This window comes from Juglans regia, chromosome 14, assembly GCF_001411555.2.
Source record: "Juglans regia cultivar Chandler chromosome 14, Walnut 2.0, whole genome shotgun sequence".
NCBI lineage: Eukaryota > Viridiplantae > Streptophyta > Magnoliopsida > Fagales > Juglandaceae > Juglans > Juglans regia.
This window is the reverse complement of record NC_049914.1, coordinates 11626032-11636231: the sequence shown is the minus strand read 5'-3', so window position 1 is coordinate 11636231 and position 10200 is coordinate 11626032. Positions and strand designations below refer to the sequence as shown.

The window sequence follows — 10200 nt, the reverse complement described above, 5'->3', positions numbered from 1 at the left end:
TCTATGGCCTGAAGTACTTCTCGATGATGCCAATAGATGTACGTCATTCTCTTTGGAGAATCGCAGCGAGATGGTGTAGCATCCATAATTTGCTATGAAAATAATCTGAAACAACTAACAAACAATTGTCATTTAATAACTAGTCGTATTTGTGATTTTAAAAATAAATAAAACACAAAAACTGAACGTACGCTCGAGTGAAGTCTCGAGAGAACAATCTGTGTGATGTTCGCTCGAGCCAGACTCGAGCAATAAATCAACAAAAATGACAAAAACAACAAAATTTATAGACAACTTCAACAATTTTCGAACCCTAAAAATCATTCAATTAATAAACAATTAAAACCGTTATAACAAAATATAAAATGTAAGTCTTACAAGAAATAATGGTGGAGGATGGAGTTCCCTCTACTATGGCTAGCGGTGGTGCAAGTGACGGGGAGAGAAAAGAGACCAAGAGAGAAGAGTTGGAGAAGCCGAACCAGAGAGGAGAGAGAGAGTTGCTGTGTGAGAAGAGGTGAGAATGAAATGAAGGGGTCCTGCGGTTTGGACCCCCTTGTGAATAAAACGACGTCATTCCAAACTTCAACTCTAAACTCCAACCAAAGGAGCCAAAGTAACTCTGACTCTGACTCTGACCAAAGGAGCCTAAGTAACTCTGACTCAAACACTCCAATTTTCAAAAACTTTGACTCCATCGGAGTCGAAGCAACGTCGGAGCTCAGACGGAGTCGGAGTGGTCGAAGCTTTTGCCCACCCCTAATGATCAACAGTGCTGACGTGACTGCTAACAAGACTAGGGCTAACATCAACGATGAGATGCATGCGTGGAGGCTCATGCAAGCTCTGATCTGACTGATTTTGACTGCATTGAGTCAGTTTCAATGAGATGTTCCCAACAGTATGCCACGTGATCAAAGCAGAGCTTTAGGCACAATGATTCCAAAATTTTGTAGTAGTCCTCACAACGATTGCAACTATTTGACTGCATTTAGCAACACTTGAATGGCTTAGTTGTAGAAGACAAAGGTAACGGAAGAATGCTGAGAAAGATTAAAACTATTAATATTTAAAGGATCATAGTTGTGGCTCTGATGCCATATTAGGATTGTATTAATCAATTATATATATATATATATATACATGTATATAGATCAATTGTGCTATATAGGAGTGGCTTATATATAGGAGGCCAATGGCTATAAAAGAGCATTACTCAATCAATGTGAGACTTACATAACACATATATACTAATACTAACAAATAATTTGTTGAAGTTATCACATTATTGTAACACACCCATCAAAATGCATGTGTTTGGGTTGAGAGAAAATAATAGAAAATGAAATAGAATTTATCAAATTCAAGTATTGGCGTTCTATATTATACGAGTAATTCTACATACAACTGTGAAGTGCGTAAACGCCGCGTAATCGTTTTGAAAAAGAGTAGAGTCTACTATTAAAAAATTAATTTTTTTCATATGGGTCTCATATTTTATTCACATTTTTCAAAACGATTACGCGCCAATTGTAAAATTCACGGTTGTAAATATATTTTCTCATTTCATACATGAGCAATTCTACATACAATCGTGAAATGCGTAAACGCTGCGTAATCGCTTTGAAAAAGAGATATCCACTATTAAAAAATTAATTTTTTTCATGTGAATATCATATTTTATTCACTTTTTTCAAAATGTTTAAGCGACGGTTGCACAATTCACAGTTATAAATATCTTTTTTCTTCATACACTAGCTATGAATTAAAAAAACAGGTTGAAAAGCATACTTAAAAAGGGTGTTTCAAAGTTTCATGCCAATCTATGCTAATCTGCTGCTTTTCTTTTCCTTTCTCTCTCTAAACAAAGTAAAGTAAGGTTTATAGCCATGTAAAAAAATCATGGATTAATTTTTCCAAAAGGAAATTAGGAACTAATCATCCTTCGAGACGGTTAGATCAGTGCAGATACGCAAATTGTTTTTTAAGAAAAAGTGAGATTCCCCATAAAAAAATTGATTTTTCAGGTGGATCCCATTTTTTTAAAACAGTCTGCATGAGACTTTCATGCAACCTGTATAAATCATTTTCCATCAGTTTATATTTTCACGTATAGTTACAACCCAACCGAAGGTTTGCATGATCGATTCTCCACTTACAGTGGCAAAAAGTTAGTAGACAATTTAATTTATTTTAAAATAAAAAATACGAGTCGAGCTTAAGCTTTTCATCGAATTGGATTTTATATTTACGAACTTAGCGAGTTCGAATCCGTTCACGAATTACTTATTTTTATTTATTTTATAATCACGAATTACTTCATTTAAATATAGTGAATTATTTATATTTTATTTTATAACTTCATCTACAATTTTGACAAACGATTTTTGACTTTTAGCTGAAAAATATTTATAAAGTTTATTTATACATATATTATTGATTAGATTCATAAGAATTTCTAATTTTTTTTAATATTTTAAATGTTCTCATTGTAAATATAGAAATAATATTATAATTTATACTGAGAGTTGAACAGTTTAATAATCGATTATAATTATAATTTAGTCCTGATTTGGTCACGTAATTTAGAAGAGATTTTTTTTTAAAATTAAATAAAATATTGTTATAATATAAATTTTGAATATAATTTTTATTTTAAAATTTGAAAAAATTAAATTATTTATTATATTTTGTGTGAGAATTTAAAAAAAATCATAATAATAAAATGAGATAAGATGATTTTGTGTATATCCAAACCGAGTTTAATCTCAACCCACTCGTTGAATAATATGGTAACAATAATCTCTCGCCTTAACATGTTAAGAATGTTGCCTTAGAAACTTGAAAGGAACCGATTCCAATCGTTAAAACCCTTTCCGTTGGAGATTAGCTCCACCAAAGCGGAAGTGTTCAAAACTTCAAAGTTCAAACTTGGAACTCGCAGCTGAGGCCTCCGAGAATAGATCAGTGTCTTGGTCTCTTTCTTGGCCTCTTGCTCTCTGTTCCCAACAAACCCTAGCCCTTACCCCATTTCATAGTCCATGGAATCTGGAGCTACGAGAGACAAGGGCTCCTCGCCGCCGCCCAAGCCCTCCAAGTTCTCAGTTTACCAGAACGAAGCTCTCTCCTCTGCCCTTACCACCAAAAGTCTCCGACCGTCCAATTACTCCCTCCTCTGCATCTTCACTTTCTCCTCCGCCTCCGCCTTCGCTCTTCTCACCGTTATCTCCAGGTGCCAATTTGTTCTAGCCTTCCCCCCACCCTCACTTCTTTTTTTCCCCTTTTTATAACCGTACTTGAAAATCCGGGCATTTTTTTCTCTTAGCTTTTCCAGCTTTGATCCTTGCATTCTGTGAATTGAATCAATGTACAAAAAACACCGTGTTTGAAGCTTTTTTTGAGTGCTTTTAAGTGATAAAATTGAAGCAGATGTTGTGTTTGTTCTGAGAACTGCGAGCAGTGCATTAACTTTGAAGATTTGAGCTTTCTTTAGCTTTTGTTCTTGCAGTATAGAACTGAATTGATAAGATAATTTCTCAATTTGAACCTTGCTGCGTTTGCTGTTCAGTAGTTCATGGATATTATTTTTTGATAGGTAAATACTTCATAGATATTATTTAAATGGCTTGTCGCTTTGAGGAGCCAGAAAGCATTTTTTAAATGTAAAACGGCCAACCCCGTAGAGTTGTGTTGGGTTCTTATGTCAATACTTCTTTTTTACCAACCGTTTGAATGTGCACCAGCCTTAACAACTGGAAGGCAAAAGTTACATAAGTTCGAATGGCTTATCCTACGACTATTCAGGAAACCCTCCATTGGGTGCTAAGAATTTAATTGAGTCTATCGGCTAAGTAATGCAGATTCCAGGTTTTATTAACGATTTTATTTCCTCACCAACCAAACAAAAATTTCAAATTAGAATAATGTCTAGACCTGTCCGATTCCAGTTAATCCAATCTAGACTTGGTTGTGTCTATTGCTTTTGGTTTTGAATTCCATGTGGCTAATTATCTTCTACTGATTTGTTGAAGGGAAAACGGTTTCATTGACAGTTTGAAGTTCAAAAATGTTCCCCAGGCAGTAGCGTGTAAGCATAAACTCAACTCAAGTTTCTTAGATTGGTTTAACTTATGGTCTGATTGCTATAGCTATTTTTTGAAATCTTGTATTTGTGCTTCAGATTTGTTTGCCAAAGCAATACAAACTGTGGTGGGCTTAGTCTTTTTTGGAACAATATTTGCCCTGGTCAAAGCGATCTCTCTGCGCAGAGCAAGGAATACTGCCGATGTGCCTGTTTTATCTTCCAGTAAAGGAAATAAGGATCAAACACATCTTACGAAACATCAACTAGGACTTTTGGGTATAAAATCAAAGGTTGAACAAGTTGTGTCTGAAACTTCAAAGAAACCCCCCAAGTCTAGACCTCACTTGACACCTTCTTCAGATATCCTGGTTCCACTTCACCAGCCAATGATCAGTCCAAATCGTTCATCTCGCACCATCACAGATAGATCGAACTCAAGTGGGGGAAATAGGATGCGCTCTGTTGGCACCCCGTCCAAATCACCAAGTTCTTCATCTTCTTTATATCTTGTCCCTGGTGGTGTTTCACAATTGTCTTCTGTTCAAAATTCACCAGGAGTGGATTCATTGGTCTCAACCCCTTGGTCAAACAAGCGGGCCTCTTCTGGAAAAGAGATAACATCAGAAGAAAAGCTTGAAAAGTTCTTGGCAGAAATAGAAGAGAAAATCACAGAATCAGCAGGGAAACTGTCTACTCCACCCCCCACAATTAGTGGTTTTCGCATAGCTAGTCCAAACACTGTTTCCAGTTCAGCCAATACCTCTGGAACTACTAGGAGTACTCCATTGAGGCCTGTGAGGATGTCTCCAGGTTCCCAGAAGTTCAGCACTTCCCCCAAGAAAGGAGAGGGCGACCTTCCTCCACCTATGTCCCTTGAAGAATCTATTGAAGCTTTTCAGCATTTGGGCATCTATCCTCACATTGAGCAATGGCGTGACCACCTCAGGCAATGGTTTTCTTCGGTTTTGATTAATCCTCTTCTTAAGAAGATTGAAACTAGTCATCTTCAGGTCAATCATCATCACCTTTTACTCTTCCACTTTTTTTTCTTCAACTATTTTGTCTTTGGAGCAAGAGTATAATGTTCTTAATATATACTGTGTGAATTTGTTTTAATTAGTTTTTTTTTTTCATTGTAACCTTTTGTTTATGAAAAAATGTATTTGAAAAGCTTTCTTCCGAAATTAAAATTCTACAATGTTTTGAGGATGTGCACTTGAGTTTAAATGAAACAAGAAGCGTATGTTGTCATAATTATGACCTATACCGTACTGGGAAATAACACTGCATGATATGAATATTTTTCAGCTTTGCTTAGAAACAGTGAGTCATAATGTTCAAAAGTTGGCATAATTTGGACCGCAACTTGAAAAGGTTAGAAAATTTATAGCAGCCTGATCCCTCAAATAATAGCGATGCAAGTTCTTTGAACACCCACCCCCCTCCCATGTTCTTGCTGTTTATTGTTGGGGTTAATGGAATTTGGTTACTGGAGTGCAGATACATTGCAGCATCTATTTAGTTAGAAATTTTACTTAGTAACAAACATTTTAAATATTAAGTTACACTTATAGGATATACACATGTCACAATTACATACGAAGGTCCACATTTCCTTCTCATGCAGGATAGATTGTCATCCTTCAAAGAGGAAACTAATTAGACTGAGTAGCACATTTTCTCTCTGATGTCTATCTATTATGCTGATTAAACATTGTAGTATTTGTAGGTAATGCAAGCAGCTGCTAGAATTGGTATTTCAATGACAATCAGTCAAGTCGGAAGTGATTTACCAACTGCAGGAATTCCTGCTACCATGTTTCCAATTGATAGGACTAAGGACTGGCAACCAGCATTTACTCTAGACGAAGATGGAATTCTTCATCAATTACGAGCTACTCTTGTGCAGGCTATTGATGCTTCCTTGCGTATGCTGCTTCACCCTGTATTATTGATATTTTTATCTCAGCATTTACTTGAGTGGTCTCAATTACAAATCTTTGCTGAAAATTTTCATGGTTCTTCCCATTATATGCAGTGAAGCTGCCTTTAGCTAATCTGCAACAACCCCCACAGCAAAATCCCTTGATCCCGGTTATGCAGCAGTGTGTAGATGCTATCACTGAATACCAGAAGCTTCATGCTTTGATGAAAGGAGAGTTGGTTAAAGGTTTGCTACCTCAAATCAGCATTCAAGCAGATTATATCGTACAACGGATACAAGGTAACTGGAATCTGTTCTTATCACATTTCATGCGTCTCCAATATACATCTGAAATATGGCATGTTAATCTGGAGTAGCTCTTGTGGCAATTTTCTACCCTGTGCAATCTAACCTTAGACTACTTGCATGGAATTTATCAGAGCTTGCTGAAGGAACCTGCTTGAAAAGTTATGAGTATCTTGGAAGTGGGGAGGTTTATGACAAAAAGAATAAGAAGTGGACTCTTGAGCTTCCAACTGATTCTCACTTGCTTTTGTATTTATTCTGTGCTTTCCTAGAGCACCCAAAATGGATGCTACATGTGGATCCTACATCGCATTCTGGTGTCCAGTCTATAAAGGATCCATTGTTCTTGGGAGTTCTACCTCCAAAAGAAAGGTTTCCTGAGAAATATGTTGCAGTCATCTCTGGTGTACCTTCTGTTCTTCACCCAGGAGCTTCTGTACTGGTTGTTGGAAGGCAAAGCCCACCAATCTTTGCCTTGTACTGGGATAAGAAGCTTCAATTTTCTCTTCAGGTTGGCGGTTAATAAGATCTGTTTTGTGTTTACACTGAATTTGGTTTGCTGTTATTCTACAAGTAATTCTTTTGCTGTTATTTTAGAATGTAGAGGGATCAATCTGCTAGCCTAAAGTTATTATAGGGATTCTTGGAAAGTGCAATGCATGTCTCAGAAGATATGTTTCTGAGCACATTGTTTAATGTCTTGGCGTGATTGAAACAATAGGAACCTACTTGTAAATATGGTCCACTGATTTGTATACAAGAGTCATCTCATCTGCACTGAAGGAGCATGCATGCGAAGCTAAAAATCTGCCTGAGTGATTATTGTACTGTGGTTTTCTTTTCTTTGGTTTTTTTTTTTTTTCCTGATATTAATATATTAATTGGATTCTTCATTCATGAGCCGAAATGAGCATGCTGAACATAAATATTTTTCTTACCCGTACTTACAAGCAAGGCTTAACAGCCTGTCTGTCGCTTAACAGCCTATCTGTCGTCTTGCCTGTTTGGTCATGTCTTGATAGCTTTATTGGTTGAGTCAAGCTTCTAAATTTTCTAGACACCTTTTCTAGTGTAGATTAAGATTTGGGACCCATTCATGCATAGAAGGTAAATGTTCTCATTAGCTAATTCTTGCTAGTCTTCCATTAGAGCAAAGCAGTGTCGGTCTTGCCATTTCTCATGCATGCAAAAGCAGATATGAATATATATATATATATATATTTTTATCGGTAATCAAAGTATTTTATTCATAAAAGTAGGCAAAACCCAAGTGCAGATATGAATATACTTGATTAGATGAAATGCTATACCAGTTGACAGTTCGCTCTACTTCTATTAGAGTGGTGCAGAAATTATTCTGTGGAAAATAACAACAATTATAATCTTAATTTTCAGGGAAGAACAGCACTCTGGGATTCCATCTTGCTTTTTTGTCACAGGATTAAGGTAGGACATGGAGGGATAGTTCGAGGTATTCATCTTGGTTCTTCAGCCCTGAGCATCCTTCCAGTGCTGGATTTGGAAACCGACGACTGAGTTCTTGTTAGGGAGGCTGCGTTCTGCTTGTAATATGCTTCTCAGCGCTGACATCAGGCACAAAGGATTCACCAATACATGCTCTGATTGTGCTTGTCGGTGCAGAAGTTGTTCGACTCTGTGGAATTCATCTGATATGAGAGCTCTGGTTGATAATTTTGTTTCATGCAGCTGATTTGCTAAGTTGGATCATTCTTAGAACACCTCCTCCGAGTCTGTTGTCGATTGACTTTGGTTTGCTAGGGTTCCAACTTATTTCTATTTTTTAGGTGAAGATAAATTTTTGAAAAAAAAAAAAAAAAGAAAAAGAGAAAAAACAGGCGTAACTATGTCAGCTGTATTGTTAGTACAAATTTGCATTTAACCTCGCCATGCTGAAAGGAATGTCATGCATTCTTCCAACAAAATTACCTGATCATATGCAAAATATCCATGCTTGATGATCCAAGCCATGCTGGAGTGCATTTTGATCATGACATGAATGAAGAACAACTTGAAAAAAAAGAACAGAATGAAGAACATGATAGCGAATAATCAAATTTTTGTATGTATGATTCAATAATTGTTCATTATCCGGATAATTTTGAAAACAGTTAAGGTGAAAATACGTTTTTTGCTACGGTGAATTTCAAGCCTTTTTTGCGCATTTAATGAGTTTCCGGATCAAAGAGGCTGTAAATAATAATAATAAAAAAATGCAGCTAAGCCCTCTCAATGTTACGTTCAAAGTTACTGTTTGAATATTTTAATTTTTTTTTATTTTACAGAAAGTAATTATTATAAAAGTTGTATATTTTTTTAATCTTTTTTAATGATTAAAGATGTTAAAAATATATTTAAAAAATGATAAAAAAAGTTACACATTTATGCTAGCGGTATGCCTAGTAGTAAGTGTTGGGCAGCCCGCTAGCATCACCTATTGAAAAAGGAGAAATCGGTGAACTAGAAGTAGACCGTTCCAATTTAGCAAAATCGGTTGAAAATTAGACTGGTTTCAATTTTGATTTTTAAAAAGGAGAAATCGGTGAACTAGAAGTAGACCGTTCCAATTTAGCAAAATCGGTTGAAAATTAGACTGGTTTCAATTTTGATTTTTAAAACATCGTTTCAAACTGAATCTAACTGGTACATATATATTATTTTTAGTTTTTTATATTATATATAAAATATTTTTTACATGATTTTATATATTATATTATATGCTAAATTATTAATGAGTAATGCTACATAAAGTCGTAGAGTCCGCAAGCGCCACACAATCATTTTGAAAAAGAGTGGGGTCCACTATTAAAAAATTAATATTTTTTTCATGTAGGTCCCGTATTTACTCACTTTTTCAAAAAGATTACGTAACACTTACACATTCAATGACTGCTAATATCATTTTTCATCAATAATTAATATAACATAAAATTTTAAAATCTTATTATTCATTTATATTAATTTTATAACATAAGATTAATATAATATTAATATAACATAAAATAAGGGATATGGGTCAATCACTTCCTGAAGTTTTGTTGGAGTATGATTTTGTTTCTCTGTAAAATTGAAACAACTGGACCAAACTGAAATTGGAAAAATCGAAAGTTCTGATTTTGGTGGTGAATCGATCCGAGATCGATTCTTGAATTTAAAAAATCAGTATATACTGGTTCAGTTCTAAAAAATGTCTAAAACCGGGCTGAATCGAATTGGTTAAACCCCTAAAGAACAGCTCATGCACCAAAGTAGAAGTTGGGGATCATAGAAGTCAAACCTTCATTCTAAATTTCTTTTTCTTTTTTTAACTAGGTTTCCATAGTCATAGAAGTTCTATGGCAAGTGGCATACTGTCATACTTCAGTACTTTGGGTGGATCGAAGTTGGCTTTGGTTTAGGGGTAATAAAGATTTAGGAGAGATTTGGATAGTGAGTTGAGTTGAGATTAGACGATATGAGATTTGAAAATTGAATAAAAATCGTTAGAATATAGGTTTTTAATATTGTTTTGAAATTTAAAAAAATTGAATTTTTATTATATTTTGTTTGAAAGTTTGTGAAAGTTATAATGATTAGAGGTCTGGGCTCAGTCTTTTTGGTTATGTGTAGGCCCGTGACCCATTTCTTTGCCTTGTTTTGCCTTTTGGCCCTTCAATTGTTGTGTTTAGCAGTGTGCTTGGCCTTTGTTTTAATTGTTATTTTATGTATGCTGGCTTTTGTCTCACTAGTAGAAAATGTTTGGTCAGTATATGTAGGGGTACGAGACTCTTGTAATGCATCTAGAAATTAATAGAAACTTCTTCCTACCATCTTCTTCTTCCTCATGAATTTCTTGGAGGTCTTTTCACTCTCAAAGAGAGATATTTCA

General features: G+C 35.3%; 1 protein-coding gene across 1 annotated transcript; it reads left to right on the top strand.

Annotated features, from left to right (window-relative positions):
• Positions 1-2875: 2875 nt before the first annotated feature.
• On the top strand, positions 2876-8053 carry LOC108990130 (transmembrane protein 209). The gene is made up of 7 exons (XM_018964000.2): positions 2876-3232; positions 4032-4087; positions 4181-5094; positions 5814-6012; positions 6123-6308; positions 6449-6825; positions 7710-8053. Exons 1-7 carry the CDS (start codon positions 3042-3044, stop codon positions 7848-7850), a joined length of 2064 nt encoding a protein of 687 aa, XP_018819545.1. The 5' UTR covers positions 2876-3041; the 3' UTR covers positions 7851-8053.
• Positions 8054-10200: the final 2147 nt, after the last annotated feature.